The sequence below is a fragment of the Scyliorhinus torazame genome, chromosome 14 (assembly GCF_047496885.1).
Source record: "Scyliorhinus torazame isolate Kashiwa2021f chromosome 14, sScyTor2.1, whole genome shotgun sequence".
In the NCBI taxonomy this organism is placed as follows: domain Eukaryota; kingdom Metazoa; phylum Chordata; class Chondrichthyes; order Carcharhiniformes; family Scyliorhinidae; genus Scyliorhinus; species Scyliorhinus torazame.
In genome coordinates, this window is record NC_092720.1 from 187051096 (window position 1) to 187070074 (window position 18979).

The 18979-nt window shown below is 52.1% G+C and overlaps 1 protein-coding gene and 1 pseudogene across 1 annotated transcript in view; one reads left to right on the forward strand and one right to left on the reverse strand.

The window, feature by feature from the left end:
• Window positions 1-18979, forward strand: part of LOC140390278 (cytochrome P450 2K1-like) — a 166446-nt pseudogene that overhangs the window by 65379 nt on the left and 82088 nt on the right.
• LOC140390275 (cytochrome P450 2K1-like) overlaps window positions 1-18979 on the reverse strand; it is a 62689-nt gene that overhangs the window by 39531 nt on the left and 4179 nt on the right. Inside the window, exon 3 of the mRNA XM_072475299.1 lies at window positions 17379-17528. Coding sequence (XP_072331400.1) covers window positions 17379-17528 — 150 coding nt within the window. The remainder of the gene's footprint in view (window positions 1-17378; window positions 17529-18979) is intronic.

Here is an 18979-nt window from a genome sequence, read left to right on the forward strand (position 1 = left end):
GGGTGGCTTTTTTTAGCACAATAAAAAACTGGTGCTTTTGTGTTTATGACTCAAGAACCTCTGCCAGGCAGGTTTCTTTGCAATCGGCATTTAAAGGGTTAAGAGCAGACATGGGGGATATTCCACCCTCCACCCCCTCCACCCCCTCTGCCACCATGCCGTGTTTTGGGGCGGAGGAGGTGGCCCGTCTTTGGCCAGCAGTGCCCGATCCCACCACTGACTTCAGGAAGCAAAGTACTGTACATGCTCCTGTCAGCATCAACGGGGCCGATGTGGAGATGGTTAACAGTTTCAAATTCCTAGGGGAGTTTCAAATTCCTCGGGGTACACATCTCCAAAGATCTGTCCTGGTCCACCCACGTCGACGCTATCACCAAGAAAGCACAACAGCGCCAATACGTCCTCAGGAAACTTAGGAAATTCGGCATGCCCACATTAACCCTTACCAATTGTTACAGATGCACCATGGAAGCATCCTGTCTGGCTGCATCCCAGCCTGGTATGGCAACTGCTCGGCCCAGGACCGCAAGAAACGTCTGAGAGTTGTGAACACCGCCCGGTCCATCACACAAACCTGCCTCCCATCCATTGACTCCATCTATACCTCCCACTGCCTGGGGAAAGCGTGATCAAAGACCCCTCCCACCCGGCTTACTCACTCTTCCAACTTCTTCCATCGGGCAGGAGATACAAAAGTCTGTGAACACGCACGAACAGACTCAAAAACAGCTTCTTCCCCACTGTCACCAGATTCCTAAATGACCCTCTGATGGACTGATTTCATTAACACTACACCCCTGTATACTCCTCCGATGCCAGTGCTTATGTAGTTACATTGTATATGTTGTGTTGCCCTATTATGTATTTTCTTTTATTTCCTTTTCTTTTCATGTACTTAATGATCTGTTGAGCTGCTCGCAGGAAAATACTTTGCACTGTACCTCGGTACACGTGACAATAAACAAAAATCAGAAATCCTTCAATGGGTTTGCCCGTTGGTTGTGTCCTCCGCCGCTGAGGAGCTCACGTTCACTTGGCAGGGCGGGGGGAATGGTGGGGAGGCGGGGGGGGGGGGGGGGGGGGGAGAGAAACATGGGGGATGGTTGCGGGGTGGGTGGGGGGTTGCTGTCAGCAGGACCAGGAGATCCTGCTGGAGGGAGTGGATGGAAAATTTCAGCATTCAGATAATACGGCCAGCATTCTAAACTCTCTCTACCCTCTGTTACAGTCAGACCTGGAGCGGTAGTCTCGGGAAGCTATTTCCTACCCCACCTCACGTGACTGTAATGATGTGCAATCGAAACTTCCTCTGCCTTAAAAATATTCCTTTGTCGGGACCTGTAGGGCTCCTGCAGAGGCCCGCCAATCCAGCCAAAAGTTAAAAGTTTGACTGCACCAATTTAACAGGGAGAATGTGCAAACTCCACACAGGCAGTGACCCAAGGCCAGGATCGAACTCGTGTCCTCAGCGCCATAGGCAGCAATGCTAACCACAGCGCCACGGTTCCATCCTGAAAAGCACAGGGTGTCCCTATATGCGGACGACCTGCTATTGTATATATCGGACACATTGGAAAGCATCGGGGATGTTATGGACATTTTGGTGAAATTCGGTCGGTTTTAAACATGGGGAAGAGTGAAGTCTTTCCGGTTCAGGCGAGGGGGCAGGAGAGGAGACTGGGCAAGTTGTCGTTTAAGGTGGTGGGGCGCGTTTTCGGTATTCAGGTGGCGCGGGGGTGGGAGCAACTACACAGGTTGAATCTGGCTCAGTTGGTGGAGCAAATGAGGGGCAAATTGAAAAGCTGGGACGTGCTTCCGTTGTCATTGGCGGAGCGGGTGCAGTCTAAGGATGACGGTGCTCCCGAGGTTTTTGTTTGTATTCCAGAACCTCACGATTTTTATCTCCAAGGCCTTTTTCAAGAAGGATAACATTGATATTGGGATTTGTGTGGGTGGGGAAGGTCCCTCAGAAAAGAAAACATTGTCGGAGCATGGGCGAAGGCCTGCCAAATTTGATCAATTATTATTGGGTGGCAAATATAGCCATGGTAAGAAAGTGGGTAGTGGTAGTGGGGGAGGGGTCGGTTTGGGAACGGATGGAGGCAGCCTCTTGTAAGGGTACTAGTTTGGGAGTGCTTTTTAAAAAAAAGTATTTTTATTCTCCTTTTTCACATTTTCTCCCGAATTTATACCCACCAACAATAAACAATAATCAGCAACAGATATGTCAATCCCCATATCAATAACAACGCTCCCATCCTCCCACCAACCCCCAAACACCAGCCCGCATGTTTACATAAACAAATGACAAAAAGGAATTAGGGATTACCCAGAGTTATCCCTAATATACACAGCCTCCCTCCCCCCCAACCCTCCAACCCATCCCCCCCCAACTAATGTTTGGGAGTGCCTTTGATGCCGCCTCTGCCATTCTCTCTGGTAAGATACTCCACAAGTCCGGTAGTAATGGCAGCCCTGAGGGTCTCGGGACAGTAGGGACAGCACTTGAGGCCTCAGGGGGCCTCAGGTTGGGCCCCGATCTGTGGGAGTCACAGGTTCGCTCTGGGGGAACTGGATGAGGGTTTTCAGGGTTGGCAGTGGGTGGAGATTGAGAGGTTTGGAGATTTGGGGCTGGGTTCTCTTATAATGAGGCTAAGAGTTGACGCCGTCGTGAAGACGATGGAGTTTCATGACACATAATCGGGCCTCCAGAGGAGCAATTAAACGGCCCACAAGGGGCTAGCATGGGCGTGACGGGAAGCGACCGAGGGAGCGGTCGCAGATACGTGGGTTGCGTCATTGATGCGACGCCGCGGCAGCTGATTCTCCCCCCCCCCCACACTCAGCGTTGCAGGCAAGATGGCCACCAGACGAGTGGCCCCTGATTTAAGGACGGCAAGCTGGACACTCCTGGACACCGTGGAGGAGAGGAGGCTGGTGTTGTACCTTGGGCCAGGACGCAGGACAGCAGGCGCCATTGTTCGGCGTGCCTGGGCGGAAGTGGCAGCCGCCGTCAGCGCCGTCAGCGAGGTGGCCCGCACTGCAGACCAGTGCCGAAAGAAGCTGCCTGACCTCCTCAGGGGAGCCAGGGTGAGTACCCAGCACTGTGCCACTGGTGCCAACCCCCCTAACCTCCACACACATGTGACCTCCCACACCCCCCACCCAGGGGGACAGTCAAACCCCCACCCTGACCCATGGCTGCACCCACCAATGCCAGTGGCAATGGCCAGGTGCCCTGTGCACTTTGGCCATCAGAGACCACACCCCTGGGCTGTGTTGTGTTCTGTAATTTGGAATAACGCAAGCTGCCACTTGATGCAGTTTTGAGTAAAAGATGCTCCAGACTTTGAAGTGAGTTCAATGTGGTTTATTGAACTATTAGCACAGTTCTCAATGAGTTCGCCCCTCTGCTAATCTAAATGTACAAAGAACAAATAACAAAGAAATGTACAGCACAGGAACAGGCCCTTCGGCCCTCCAAGCCCGTGCCGACCATGCTGCCCGACTAAACTACAATCTTCTACACTTCCTGGGTCCATATCCCTCTATTCTCATCCTATTCATATATTTGTCAAGATGCCCCTTAAATGTCACTATCGTCCCTGCTTCCACCACCTCCTCCGGTAGCGAGTTCCAGGCACCCACTACCCTCTGTGTAAAAAACTTGCCTTGTACATCTACTCTAAACCTTGCCCCTCGCCCCCTAGTAATTGACTTCTCTACCCCGGGGAAAAGCCTCTGACTATCCACTCTGTCTATGCCCCTCATAATTTTGTAGACCTCTATCAGGTCGCCCCTCAACCTCCTTCGTTCCAGTGAGAACAAACCGAGTTTATTCTTTTTCTTTAAAAATATGTTTTATTTAAATTTTTTTCCCAAACAACAATTTTTCCCCTCTTACAAAGCAAACGCAACAATAACAATACAGAAATTTTTAACAATACACAAGTAACAAAACCCCTTTATCTTTGACCTAAACTAAACTAAACCCCGCCCCCCCTCCCCCCTCCCCCCCCCCCCTTCCCCCTGGGTTGCTGCTGCTGGTCATCTGTCTTCCCTCTAACGTTCCCCTAGGTAGTCGAGAAATGGCTGCCACCGCCTGGTGAACCCTTGAGCCGATCCTCTCAGGGCAAAATTTATCTGCTCCAGTTTAATGAACCCCGCCATATCATTTACCCAGGCCTCCAGTCCGGGGGGTTTCGCCTCCTTCCACATGAATAGGATCCTGCGCCGGGCTACTAGGGACGCAAAGGCCACAACGTCGGCCTCTTTCGCCTCCTGCACTCCCGGCTCGTCCGCAACTCCAAATAGAGCTAACCCCCAGCCTGGTTTGACCCGGGCCTTCACCACCCGGGAAATCACTCCCGTCACTCCCTTCCAATACCCTTCCAGTGCCGGGCACGCCCAAAACATATGTGCGTGGTTTGCCGGGCTCCCGCCACACCTCCCACATTTATCCTCCACTCCAAAGAACCTGCTCAATCTTGCTCCCGTTTTGTGTGCTCTATGTAGCACCTTAAATTGAATCAGGCTAAGCCTGGCGCATGAGGAAGAGGAATTTACCCTGCTTAGGGCATCAGCCCACATACCCTCCTCTATCTCCTCCCCTAGTTCTTCTTCCCACTTTCCTTTTAGTTCACCCACCGACTCGTCCCCCTCTTCCCTCATCTCTCGGTAAATCTCTGACACCTTGCCCTCTCCGACCCACACCCCTGAAAGCACCCTGTCCTGTATCCCCTGTGTCGGGAGCAACGGAAATTCCCTCACCTGTTGTCTAGTAAACGCCCTCACCTGCATATATCTCAAGAAATTTCCCCGGGGCAACTTATACTTTTCCTCCAATGCTCCCAAGCTCGCAAAAGTCCCATCTATAAATAAATCTCCCACCCTCCTAATTCCCAACTGGTACCAGCTCTGAAATCCTCCATCCGTTCTTCCTGGGGCGAACCTATGGTTGTTCCTGATTGGGGACCCCATCAGGGCTCCCCGCACCCCTCTCTGTCGCCTCCACTGTGTCCAGATATTCAATGTTGCCGCCACCACCGGGTTCGTGGTAAACTTTTTAGGTGAGATCGGTAGCGGCGCCGTCACCAGCGCCTCTAAACTCGTCCCTTTACAGGACTTTTTCTCCAGTCTTTTCCACGCCGCTCCCTCACCCTCCATCATCCATTTACGTATCATTGCCACATTGGCGGCCCAATAGTAATCGCCCAAGTTCGGTAGTGCCAATCCTCCTCTGTCCCTACTACGCTGAAGGAACCCCCTCCTTACTCTCGGAACTTTCCCTGCCCACACGAAGCTCGTGATGCTCCTGTCTATTTTATTAAAAAAGGTCTTGGTGATTAGTAGAGGGAGACATTGAAATACAAATAAGAACCTCGGGAGGACCATCATCTTAATTGCTTGCACCCTGCCCGCCAGCGATAGAGGCTGCATGTCCCACCTCTTGAAGTCCTCCTCCATTTGTTCTACCAACCGTGTCAGATTAAGTCTGTGGAAGGTTCCCCAGCTCCTCGCGATCTGAATCCCCAGGTATCGGAAGTTTCTTTCCACTTTCCTTCGAGGCAAGCCTTCTATCTCTCTACTCTGGTCCCCTGGATGTATCACAAATAATTCACTCTTCCCCATGTTTAGCCTATACCCCGAGAAATTCCCGAACCCCCTCAAAATTTGCATAACCTCTATCATCCCCCCCGCTGGGTCCGACACGTATAACAATAGGTCATCCGCGTATAACGAGACTCGGTGTTCTTCTCCCCCTCTAATCACCCCTCTCCATTTCCTGGAGTCTCTCAACGCCATGGCCAGAGGTTCAATTGCCAACGCGAACAACAATGGAGACAGCGGGCATCCCTGTCTTGTTCCCCTATATAGTCGGAAATACTCCGATCTATGTCGACCTGTAACTACGCTTGCCGTTGGAGCCCCATAAAGAAGTCTAACCCAGCTAATAAACCCGTTCCCAAACCCAAATTTCCTTAACACTTCCCATAAATACTCCCACTCCACCCTATCAAATGCCTTCTTTGCGTCCATTGCCGCCACTATCTCTGCCTCCCCCTCCACTGGGGGCATCATTATCACCCCTAATAGTCGTCGCACGTTAACATTCAGTTGTCTCCCTTTTACGAACCCTGTCTGGTCTTCGTGCACCACCCTCGGGACACAGTCCTCTATCCTCGATGCCAGTACCTTTGCCAACAATTTGGCGTCCACGTTCAATAATGAAATGGGTCTATAGGACCCGCACTGCAACGGATCTTTATCCCACTTCAAAATTAACAATATCGTCGCCTCCGACATCGTCAGGGGTAGAGTCCCCCCTTTCCTGGCCTCATTGAACGTCCTCACCATCAACGAGGCCAACAAGTCCACATATTTTCTGTAATACTCCACCGGGAACCCGTCTGGTCCCGGGGCCTTCCCTGCTTGCATGCTTCCCAGTCCCTTAATAACCTCGTCCACCCCAATCGGTGCCCCCAGGCCTACCACCCCCCGCTCCTCCACTTTCGGGAACCTCAATTGGTCCAGGAACTGCCGCATCCCCTCCTCTCCCTCTGGGGGTTGAGACCTATACAGTTCCTCATAGAAGGTCTTGAACACCACATTTATCTTTCCTGCCCTTCGCACCGTGTCTCCCCTTTCGTCTCTAATTCCTCCTATCTCCCTCGCTGCTGCCCTCTTTCGCAATTGATGAGCCAACAGGCGACTAGCCTTTTCCCCATATTCATACCTCCTCCCCTGTGCCTTCCTGCACAGTACCTCCGCCTTTCTGGTGGTCAGAAGGTCAAATTCCGTCTGGAGTCGTCTCCTCTCCCTGTACAATTCCTCCTCCGGGGTCTCTGCAAATTCCCTATCCACCCTTAAAATCTCCCCCAGTAATCTTTCCCTTTCCTTGGCCTCTGTTTTCCTTTTGTGGGCCCCAATGGAGATCAGCTCTCCTCTGACCACCGCTTTTAGTGCTTCCCATACCACTCCCACAGGGACCTCGCCGTCGTCATTGACCTCCAGGTATCTCTCAATACACCCCCGCACTCTTGCACACACTCCCTCATCCGCCATCAGTCCCACATCTAATCGCCAGAGTGTTCTCTGCTCCCTTTCCTCTCCTAATTCCAGGTCCACCCAATGTGGGGCATGATCCGAAACCGCTATGGCTGAGTACTCAGCTTCTTCCACCCTAGAGATCAACGAGCTTCCCAAAACAAAAAAATCTATCCGGGAGTGCACTTTATGGACATGGGAGAAGAAGGAAAACTCCCTAGCCCTAGGTCTAAGGAATCGCCATGGATCCACTCCCCCCATTTGGTCCATAAACCCCTTAAGTACCTTGGCCGCTGCCAACCTTCTTCCGGTCCTTGAGCTGGATCTATCTAGCCCCGGGTCCAGCACCGTATTAAAGTCCCCTCCTAAAATCAAGTTTCCTACCTCCAGGTCCGGTATAAGCCCCCAAACCAAGTTTATTCAACCGCTCCTCATTACTAATGCCCTCCATACCAGGCAACATTCTGGTACATCTCTTCTGCACCCTCGCTAAAGCCTCCACATCCTTCTGGTAGTGTAGCGACCAGAATTGAACACTATACTCCAAGTGTGGCCTAACTAAGGTTCTATACAGCTGCAACATGACTTGCCAATTCTTATACTTAATGCCCCGGCCAATGAAGGCAAGCTTGCCGTATGCCTTCTTGACTACCTTCTCCACCTGTGTTGCCCCTTTCAGTGACCTGTGGACCTGTACTCCTAGATCTCTTTGACTTTCAATACTCTTGAGGGTTCTACCATTCACTGTATATTCCCTACCTGCATTAGACCTTCCAAAATGCATTACCTCACATTTGTCCGGATTAAACTCCATCTGCCATCTCTCTGCCCAAGTCTCCAAACAATCTAAATCCTGCTGTATCCTCTTACAGTCCTCATCGCTATCCGCAATTCCACCAACCTTTGTGTCGTCTGCAAACTTACTAATCAGACCAGTTACATTTTCCTCCAAATCATTTATTTCTACTACAAAGAGCAAAGGTCCCAGCACTGATCCCTGTGGAACACCACTGGTCACAGCCCTCCAATTAGTAAAGCATCCTTCCATTGCTACTCTCTGTCTTCTATGACCTAGCCAGTTCTGTATCCACCTTGCCAGCTCACCCCTGATCCCGTGTGAGTAACTCAGTCTAACTGAACCAGCCTTGCTCTAAGCCACGTGCTGGGGTGTGGTGCTGAGGTTACAACCTGTCTCATTCTGTATATGTTGGTCTGTGGAAAGAGACGGGGTGTGAGTGCCTCATCCCTTTTATAGTGAGATACCACCCCTGAGTGTCCTGACTGCTCATTGGTTGTGTATTATTCTATGTGTTCATTAGCTGCATGTTTGCATATCCTGACATCTCCCCTTTTTAAAAATCTTTTGCTGGCGTATGTGAATGTATTTACATGTGAATGAGTCTGTCTAACGTGACTGATGGAGGACTACAGAACAGAGCAAACAAAACAAACGTTCACAAGTCCAGTCTCTGAGGCTTGCGTCTGATCCTGGTCGACTGCCGGAGAGGTGGCAGAGGGGACGACGGCGCCTTGACAGGCGGGATGGAAGCCTGACTGGTGGCCTCGTGGTGCGGCGTATCAGGAGGTGGCAATTCAACATATGGAAATGGAGGAGAAAGTGGTTGCGGGCAGGCAACTTTGCGCAGTGCCCGTCGATTCCTTCGCACGATGGAGCCATCAGCCATACGTACAACAGAAGAGCGGGGCGCGGCCTGTCGAACAACGGCAGCTGGGGCAGACCACCCACCAGCCGGTATCTTAATCCTGACAGTGTCTGCCGGGGATAGCACGGCCAGATCGGTGGCATGGGCATCATAGCCCTGCTTTTGACAGTCACTGAGCTGCTGCATCATCTGCAGCACCGGGAGGTGATCCAGGTTGGGCAGGTGTATGGCTGGAAGCGCCGTTGGCAGGTTCCTGTTCATCAGGAGTTGAGCCGGCGACATGCCAGTGGACAATGGAGTCACCCTGTACGCGAGCAGTGCAAGGTGTATGTCGGAAGCAGAGTCCGCGGCCTTGCAGATGAGCTGTTTCACAATGTGCACCCCTTTCTCGACTTTTCCATTGGACTGTGGATAGTGCGGACTGGAGGTGACATGCTGGAAATTGTATGACCTTGCAAACGTGGACCATTCTCGACTGCTAAAGCACGGGCCATTGTCGCTCATGACGGTGATTGGGATGCCATGCCTGGAGAACGTCTCCTTACAGGCTTTGATGACGGTCCGAGAGGTGAGGCCCAGGAGCTTCAGCACCTCAGGGTAATTCGAGAAATAGTCGATGATCAATACGTAGTCGCGACCATTCGCATGAAAGAGGTCGATGCCAACCTTGGACCACGGAGAGGTCACTATGTCATGCTGTTGGAGCGTCTCCTTGCTCTGCGCTGGCTGGAACCGCTGACAGGTAGCACAGTTCAGGACCATGTTCGTGATGTCCTGGCTGATGCCGAGCCAGTAGACAGCTTGCCGGGCTCTGTGTCTGCACTTCTCGACGCGCACGTGTCCCTCATGAATCTGGCGCAGCACCAAGCTCTGGAGACTGAGCGGAATGACAATCCTGTCCAGCTTGAGGAGGATACCATCAATCACCGTCAGGTCATCCTTCACATTATAAAATTGTGGCACTGCCCTTTCTGCCAGCCATTGGTGAGGTTGTGGATGACGCGCTGCAAGAGGGGGTCTTCGGCTGTCTCATCACGGATGAGAACTACCTTCTCATCTGTCGCCGGGAGAGTGCTAGCACACAGCTGCACCGGCCATTCAATGTGCTGGATGATCTCCAGCGGCTCACTGGGCGAGGTGACGGAGCGGGACAATGCATCAGCGATGATGAGCTCCTTGCCAGGTGTGTATACCAAGTTGAAGTCATACCTCCTAAGTTTAAGCAGGATTCTCTGCAACCGAGGTGTCATGTCATTCAGGTCCTTGTGGATGATGTGGACCAGAGGCCTATGATCTGTCTCGACAGTGAATGTCGACAGGCCGTAGACATAATCATGAAATTTGAGGATGCCGGTGAGAAGACCCAAGCATTCCTTCTCAATCTGAGCATATCTGGTTTCAGTGGGCGTCATTGTCCTTGATGATGTGTCATCTCGTTGGAGCAACACTGCACCGATGCCATCCTGACTCGCACCTGTGGATATCTTTGTCTCCCGGTCCGGGTGGAAGAATGCCAGGGCTGGTGCAGTGGTGAGCTTGGCTTTCAGCTCCAGCCACTCTGTCTGGTGTGCCGCCTTCCACTCAAAGGCAGTTGACTTTTTCACCAGGTTGCGTAGGGCCGTGGTGTGTGTGGCCATGTTTGGAATGAATTGCCCAGAAATTGACCATACCAAAAAAGCGCAGCACCGCCTTTTTGTCCTCAGGGACCTTCATCGCCTCAATGGCCTTGATTTTGTCTGTGTCCGGGCGCACACCATACTGTGATATCTGGTCGCCTGGAAACTTGAGCGTCGATGTGCCAAAACAACATTTGGACCTGTTTAACTTTAAGCCATTGACATGTACACAGCGGAATATCTTCTGGAGACGGGACACATGTTCTTCAGGGGTTGTGGACCATATGATGATGTCGTCCACGTACACACGAACCCCTTCAATGCCTTCCATCATCTGCTCCATGATGCGATGGAATATCTCCGATGCCAAGATGATGCCAAATGGCATGCGATTTTAGCAGGATCTGCCAAAAAGCATGTTGAAGGTGCAGAGGCTTCTGCTGGACTCTTCCAGCTGGATTTGCCAAAATCCCTGTGATGCATCCAATTTGGTGAAGACTCGCGCGTGTGCCATCTCACTTGTGAGTTCCTCCCGCTTAGGGATGGGGTAGTATTCCCGCATGATATTCTTATTGAGATCCTTGGAATCAATGCAGATGCGCAGGTCCTCCGAAGGCTTCTTTACGCACACCATCGAGCTGACCCAGTCAGTCAGTTCGGTGACCTTGGATATGCTGCCTTTTTGCTGAAGATCCTTGAGCTGTGTCTTCAGGTGCTCTCTCAGTGGAGCAGGGTCTCATCGTGGTGCGTGGACCACTGGCTTGGCATCAGGTCGTAGCAGAATCTTGTATCGATACGGCATCGTGTCCATCCCGTTGAACACATCTGGATACTGGGCGAGGATGTTGTCGATGCCGGCCTGAAAATCCACATGGGAGGATGTCGTGGTTTAAACCTGTTGAATGAGGTTCAGCTGCTTGCAGGCGTGCGCACCTAGTAGGGATGCCCTGTCCGGCTTAACAATTTCAAAGCGTAACCGTGGATGTGTGTGTCGGTTGGATACGTGCAGATGGCAGGATCCCAGTGCCGTGATGGCATTCCCGTTGTAATCCAGGAGCTTGCAGGCAGCTGGAAGAACCGTGGGGGGCTTTTTAATGCGTCTGAAGTCTGCCTGTGAGAGGAGGTTGGCAAAGGCATCTGAGTCCAGCTTGAACTGGATGGGGCAGTGCTCGCCATTCAACTCACTGCTCGCCATTCGTCCTCGGAATCCACAGCTAGGATGGATTGGACTTGCGATGTGTCTGGTGTGGTATATTCACACGTTGTAATGATGCCCACATGGTAGGCGTTGTCCAGGCATTCATCATCTGGATCCGTTGCACCGCCGGGATCAGAATCCTGTCGGCATTGTTGCACACTCCGGATGCGCCGTTGTCGGAATTGGGAGTGCTGGCTCCTGACTGGTGGTGCAGATCTGCACAGGGCTGCATAGTGGCCTGGCTGCCCGCAGTTTAAACAGTGTTTGCCTCTTGCAGGGCAGTGTTTCTTTAAATGGGCGGTGCCACAGTTCGAATACGTCATGACGTCAGTGTCCTGGCGCTCCGTGCATCGTTGCACATGCGCAGTGCGGTTCTCAGCCGTCTGCACCTGCACAGTGCGGGTTTCGGTCGCTTCGTTATCCCGTTCGCATTGCGCATGCGCCGGGCCCCGGGAAGAGCGCGCGAAATGGCCGCTTTCATCAATGTTGAGGCACTGCATCCGGGAGATGGCCTGCACGCTCTCTGCCTCGTTGGAGGCTAGTTTATCATTTTCTGCCATTTTGTACAGGGAATAGCGATTTTTAGCGTACTCATGCACTGTGCATGTTTCAATCGCGACTGGCAGGGTCATATGCTTGATCTTCAGTAACTGCTCCCGCAGAGGATCAGAGTGAACTCCAAAAACGATTTGGTCTCTGATCATGGAGTCAGGGATATCACCGAAGTTGCAGGATTGTGCTAGCAGTCTAAGGTTAGTTAAATATGAGTTGAAGGATTCGCCTTTACCTTGCAATCGCTGCTTGAATATGTAGCGCTCGAAGATTTTGTTGGTGTCCACCTCACAGTGGCTGCCAAACTTGTCCAGGATGGTCTGAAACTTTGTCTTGTCCTGGTCTTCGGAGAAATGAAATGAGTTGAATATTTCCAAGGCATGATCACCCGCTGTAGTGAGGAGAAGAGCTATCTTCCGTGCATCATTGAGGTCTGATGCTTCGACGTAAAGCTCAAATTTCTGCTTGAATGTCCACCAGTTGGCACTGTGATTGCCGGAGGTCCTGAGCTGGTGAGGAGCCGGAATCTTTTCCATTGTGCCGGTACACATTCGCTGGTCGTCACGGATCTTGCTGAGTTGAACTAACTAGATTGAACATACTCCTGGTATCATGTTGTGTTCTGTAATTTGGAATAACACAAGCTGCCACTTGATGCAGTTTTGAGTAAAAGATGCTCCAGACTTTGAAGTGAGTTCAATGTGATTTTTGAACTATTAGCACAGTTCTCAATGAGTTTGACTCTCTGCTAATCTAAATGGAGTAACTCGGTCTAACTGAACCAGCCTTGCTCTAAGCCATGTGCTGGGGCGTGATGCTGAGGATACACCCTGACTCACTCTGTAGATGTTGGTCTGTGGAAAGAGGCGAGGTGTGAGTGCCTCATCCCTTTCATAGTGAGATACCACCTCTGAATGTCCTGACTGCTCATTGGTCGTGTCCTATTCTATGTGTTCATTAGCTGCATGTTTGCATATCACGACCGGTTGCATGCACGGATGGTCTAAACTGCTGCTGTTTGTGTTTCCCCCCCACCCCCAGGAAAAGTCTGCGCATAACCGCCGGGAGCGGGAGAAGACCGGAGGGGGAACCACCAGCCCCCTCAATGTGCCTGAGCAGTGGGCGCTGGACATTGTTTGTCGGGCCAGAGGAGCGGGAGGCTGCCGATGCTGAGGTCAGAGGTGCACCACCAAGTGAGTACCCCCTGCGTGTATGCTGCCCCTCACAGCACATGTGTGGCCACCCCACCCCCTCACCCAATCCCCCTCACACCACCCCCCTCACCCCACTCCTCTCACACCACCCCCCTCACACCACCCTCTCACCCCACCCCCCTCACCCCAACCCCTCACACCACCCCCCTCACACCACCCCCTTACACCACAGGCACACCCCACCCCCTCACCCCAACCCCCCTTACCGCACCCCCTCACCACCTCACGCCTCACCCCCCGTCCATCTGTCTAACCATACATGCTGTCTTCTGTCTTGCCGGGCCAGCCGGCGATGGTCCCAGCATCCACCGCCCCTAGCCAGGGTCAGGGCCAGTGCCCCCCAAGCACCGACGGGGAGGGCAGACGTAACAACAGCTATACAGCCGAGTCGAGCCAGGAAACCACGACCCAGGACGGAAACTCAGGAGACAGACACACAGCACACCACGACACAGGAGACCCCGGACCTCTAGTCCAATCAGGACCTAGACTTTGTGCCACTGCTGTCTCCCAAACCCTCAACCATCTAGGCGACTATCACCTCAGCTGGGCTCTTTAGTGAGGAGGCTTCTGGGACACTTACTGGTGCGCACCACACAGCCGTTCCGGCACAGCAGGTGGAGGTAGGAGCAGCCGCAGGGCCGGACGGTCGGAGGGCAGTCCGGCCCCAACATCCAGCTGCCGCCTGGACGGGTCCCGGGTTCCTGGAATATCCACTCTCACCCATAGTTCCGGTGCAGTCAGAGACCCAGGGACTAGAGGAGGGGATGACGGCCGGCTTCCAGCATCTGCGGGCGCAGATGGAGGTGTCCAACCACCTGCAGGAGCAGGGAACAGTGATGGTCATGCATGCCACCCAGGCCAAAACCACACGGGTGTCGTCCGCGGTGAAAGCACTGGGGGCGAAGGTGTCGGACATGGGTCAGGCTATGCAAGGCCTGGGGCTACCTGTGCAGGCGGGGCCGTGCCCCAGGACATGGCTGCCCACTCATAGGCAGCCATGTGCCAGAGCCAGCTGCAGATTGCAGTGGCGCTCCTCAGTGTGGCCCAGTCTCAGCAGGACATGGCCCAGTCCCAGCAGGCCATGGCCCAGTCCCAGCAGGCCATGGCCCAGTCCCAGCAGGCCATGGCCCAGTCCCAGCAGGCCATGGCCCAGTCCCAGCAGGCCATGGCCCAGTCTCAGTAGGCCATGGCCCAGTCCCAGCAGGCCATGGCCCAGTCTCAGTAGGCCATGGCCCAGTCCCAGCAGGCCATGGCTGAGAGCATCGGCTCCATTGCCCAGGTGCTGGCCGGTGTAGCAGGGATGGCCCACCCCCTGAGCTCCATGGCCGCTAACGTTCAGACTGTGGTCGATACCAAAGCGGGCCTCCAGGACTGGCCAGGTGGCAGGGGGGGCCTTGGGGGATGGCTCCGCTCGCACCCCCATCCCAAAGAGAGGCACACGGGCCATCGGGCACCTCGAGGGAGGAGGGGGTGCTGGGGGCCATGCCGGTGAATCCTGCAGGGGAGTTGCTGGAACAGCTGGAGGCTGGATTATGGGAGGAAGCCTTGAGGAGGGTGAATGGGTCCTATGCGTGTGCCACTCTGAGTATCATTCAATTTATTGTTCAATTAAGTCCATAGAGCGCATATGACGGTGTCCGGAATGAGTAGATTCTTTGAGGGGGTGGAGGATAGGTGTGTACGGTGTGTGTTGGGGCCCGCGAATCACGTTCACATATTTTGGGCCTGTCTGAAGCTGCAGGGATTTTAGCGGGGGTTCGCTGACGGGATGTCAGAGGTACAGAGGTGAAGGGGGTTCCGAGTCCAGAGTTGGCAAAGTTTGGAGTGTCAGATGACCCGGGGGTCCGGGGGGAGCGAGAGGCTGACGTCCTGGCCTTTGCCCCTCTGGTAGCCCGGAGATGGATCTTGTTCTGTGGAGGGCCTCCAAAACCAGGGGTATGGGTGAGCGACCTCACGGATTTCCTTCGATTGGAGAAAATTAAATTTGTCGAAAGAGGGTCGATGGAAGGGTTCACTCGGAGATTGAAATCGTTCATTGACTTCTGGAGGGTCTGTGACTAGTGGTGTTCCACAGGGATCAGTGCTGGCACCTTTGCTGTTCGTAATATAGAAAATGATTTGGAGGAAAATGTAACTGGTCTGATTAGTAAGTTTGTAGAAGACACAAAGGTTGGTGGAATTGCGGATAGCGATGAGGACTGTCTGAGGATACAGCAGGATTTAGATTGTCTGGAGACTTGGGCGGAGAGATGGCAGATGGAGTTTAATCCGGACAAATGTGAGGTAATGCATTTTGTAAGGTCTAATGCAGGTAGGGAATGTACAGTGAATGGTAGAACCCTCAAGTGTATTGAAAGTCAGAGAGATCTAGGTGTACAGGTCCACAGGTCACTGAAAGGGGCAACATAGGTGGAGAAGGTAGTCAAGAAGGCATATGGTATGCTTGCCTTCATTTGCCGGGGCATTGAGTATAAGAATTAACAAGTCATGTTGCCGCTTTATAGAACCTTAGTTACGCCACACTTGGAGTATTCAATTCTGCTTGCCACACTACCAGAAGGATGTGGAGGCTTTAGAGAGGGTGCAGAAGAGATTTACCAGGATGTTGCCTGGTATGGAGGGCATTAGCTATGAGGAGCGGTTGAATAAATTCTGTTTGTTCTCACTGGACGACGGAGGTTGAGGGGTGACCTGATAGAGGTCTCCGAAATTATGAGGGGCATAGACAGAGTGGATAGTCAGTGGATAGGGGTGCTTTTCCCCAGGGTAGTGGGGTCAATTACTAGGGGGCATAGGTTTAAGGTGCAAGGGGCAAGGTTTAGAGTAGATGTCCGAGGCAAGATGTTTACACAAAGGGTAGTGGGTGCCTGGAACTTGCTGCCGGAGGAGGTGGTGGAAGCAGGGACGATAGTGACATTTAAGGGGCATCTTGACAAATATATGAATAGGATGGGAATAGAGGGATACGGACCCAGGAAGTGTAGAAGATTGTAGTTTAGTAGGGAAGCATGGTCGGCACTGGCTTGGAGGGCCGAAGGGCCTGTTCCTGTGCTGTACTTTTCTTTGTTCTTTGTTCTTCCAGGTCAATGAAGTCAACAGGGGGAACAGGGGAATGGGGGGGTGGGTGGTATTATTGTTAACTAGAAAAAGTGGAGGCAGAGAGGGTGGGGGGTATGGGAGGGAGGGTGGGGTGCGGTTGTCGGCTATTTATTGAGTTGTGCTTTGACCTCCTGCTTGTTACCTGTTGGTTATCTTTTTTCCTCCAGGTTGTGGTTTGTTTGATGTTTATTTATCAATGCCTTAATGAACATATATTTTTTAAAGTTTGACTGCACCAATTTAACTGTCTCAATGCAGTTTGAGGAAGTTCTGTTTCATTCGGGCAGCACGGTAACACAGTGATTAGTAACAATTGCTTCACAGCTCCAGGGTCCCAGGTCCCGGCTTGGGTCACTATCTGTGCGGAGTCTGCACGTTCTCCCCGTGTGTGCGTGGGTTTCCTCCGGGTGCTCCGGTTTCCTCCCACAGTCCAAAGATGTGCAGGTTAGGTGGATTGGGAATGCTAATTTGCCCTTTGTGTCCAAAATTGCCCTGAGTGTTGGGTGGGGTCAGTGGGTTAATGGGTTATGGGGTTATGGGGATAGGGTGCAGGTGTGGGCTTGGGTAGGGTGCTCTTTCCAAGAGCCGGTGCAGACTTGATGTGCCGAATGGCCTCCTTCTGCACTGTAACTTTGTGATTGTATGATTTCTCTGATTCCAGTGAGACACATTTGTGCAGATGAGAATTTCTTTTTTTTTTCTTAATCTTCGTGTACCCAATTCTTTTTTTCCAATTAAGGGGCAATATAGTGTGGCCAATCCACCTAACCTGCACATCATTGGGTTGTGGGGATGAAACCCACACAGACACAGGGAGAACGTGCAAACTCCACACGGACAGTAACCCGGGGCCGGGATTGAACCCGGGTCCTCGGTGCCATAGGCAGCAGTGCTAACCACTGTGCCACCGTGCCACCCCTAGATGAGAATTTCGAATGAATAATTAATTGCAACACTTCACGTGCCTGACACACAAAGTGCTCACCTTTATGGCTCTCAAGGATGTTCACAAGTAAGTTGACCTCTTCAGCAATCTTGTCTTCAATGGATTTCTTGCCCATCCCAAAGTCACGGAGTTTTGATATCACAAACCTTCGTGTGTCCTGCCATCGCTTCCCGACGCTGAATATAATACCTAGAAGTGGCACAACAGCAGCTGATCAAATATTGCATAGAATGGGAGCGTATGTAAATAATTTTCATTCATATAATAATAATAATCCTACTGTCACAAGTAGGCTTACATAGATTTTCATAGAATTTATAGTGCAGAAGGAGGCCATTCGGCCCATCGAGTCTGCACCGGCTCTTGGAAAGAGCACCCTACCCAAGGTCAACACCGCCACCCTATCCCCATAACCCAGTAACCCCACCCAACACTAAGGGCAATTTTGGACACTAAGGGCAATTTATCATGGCCAATCCACCTAACCTGCACATCTTTGGATTGTGGGAGGAAACCGGAGCACCCGGAGGAAACCCACGCACACACGGGGAGGATGTGCAGACTCCGCACAGACAGTGACCCAAGCTTTACGTTTATACTGCAATGACGTTACTGTGAAAAGCTCCCAGTCACCACATTCCGGCACCTGTTCAGGTACACTGAGGGAGAATTCAGAATGTCCAAATGATCTAGTGGCGGGGTAACACCTTGGGTGGGAGGGAGTCTGTGCCCCCATGTCGTGGAACACCCTCTCCGCATCCTTTCCCACCTTTTAACCAGTTATGTTAAGAACAACGGCCTTCTCTTCACTCCCCTCCCCCATCATTATTCAATGGTCACTGGAGGCAGTTTGAATTGGCCTTAATTGGACAATAATTATCCAATTACAGGCCTCAATAGGTCGTGTGTCAGGCACGTGAAGTGTGGCAATTAATTATTATTCGAAATTCTCATCTAGGGGTGGCACGGTGGCACAGTGGTTAGCACTGCTGCCTATGGCACCGAAGACCCGGGTTCAATCCCGGCCCCGGGTTACTGTCCGTGTGGAGTTTGCACGTTCTCCCCGTGTCTGTGTGGGTTTCACCCCCACAACCCAATGATGTGCAGGTTAGGTGGATTGGCCACACTATATTGGCACGCTAGGAGGTGCCTCTGCCACACCTCCTGTATTATGAAGACCAGGTAGGGGTGCACAGGAAGGTGCTGGGATACCCACTTGGCATATTTTAGGTTACCCTTCCATCCGCTACCCCCCCCCCTCCCCAGCTAAATCCTTGGGGTGAGGGTGGGGACGGGACCTGCGGTGGGGACAGTAACATCCGGCCCTTGGCTACTAACGAGCTGAGAGAGAAGGCGGTCAAAGAGCCATAGCTCAATTCCGCAGTCTTCCATCCCACTTTGATATCTGCGATGCGACAAACTGATTGAGCCGAGGAAACAATGCAAGAAAAACACAGGTTCAAATGTTTATGTTACAGTTTGTGGTAATATGTTGTTATTCTTTGCCTTGTGGTCAGGAATGGTCTGATGAGTTGATGATAAAGAAACCCCCAATCCTTACATTGAAGCAAAACTAATTTATTGAATAACAATTAATCAAATAAAGTTCACACACACTACTGAGCTATAACTACTAATAA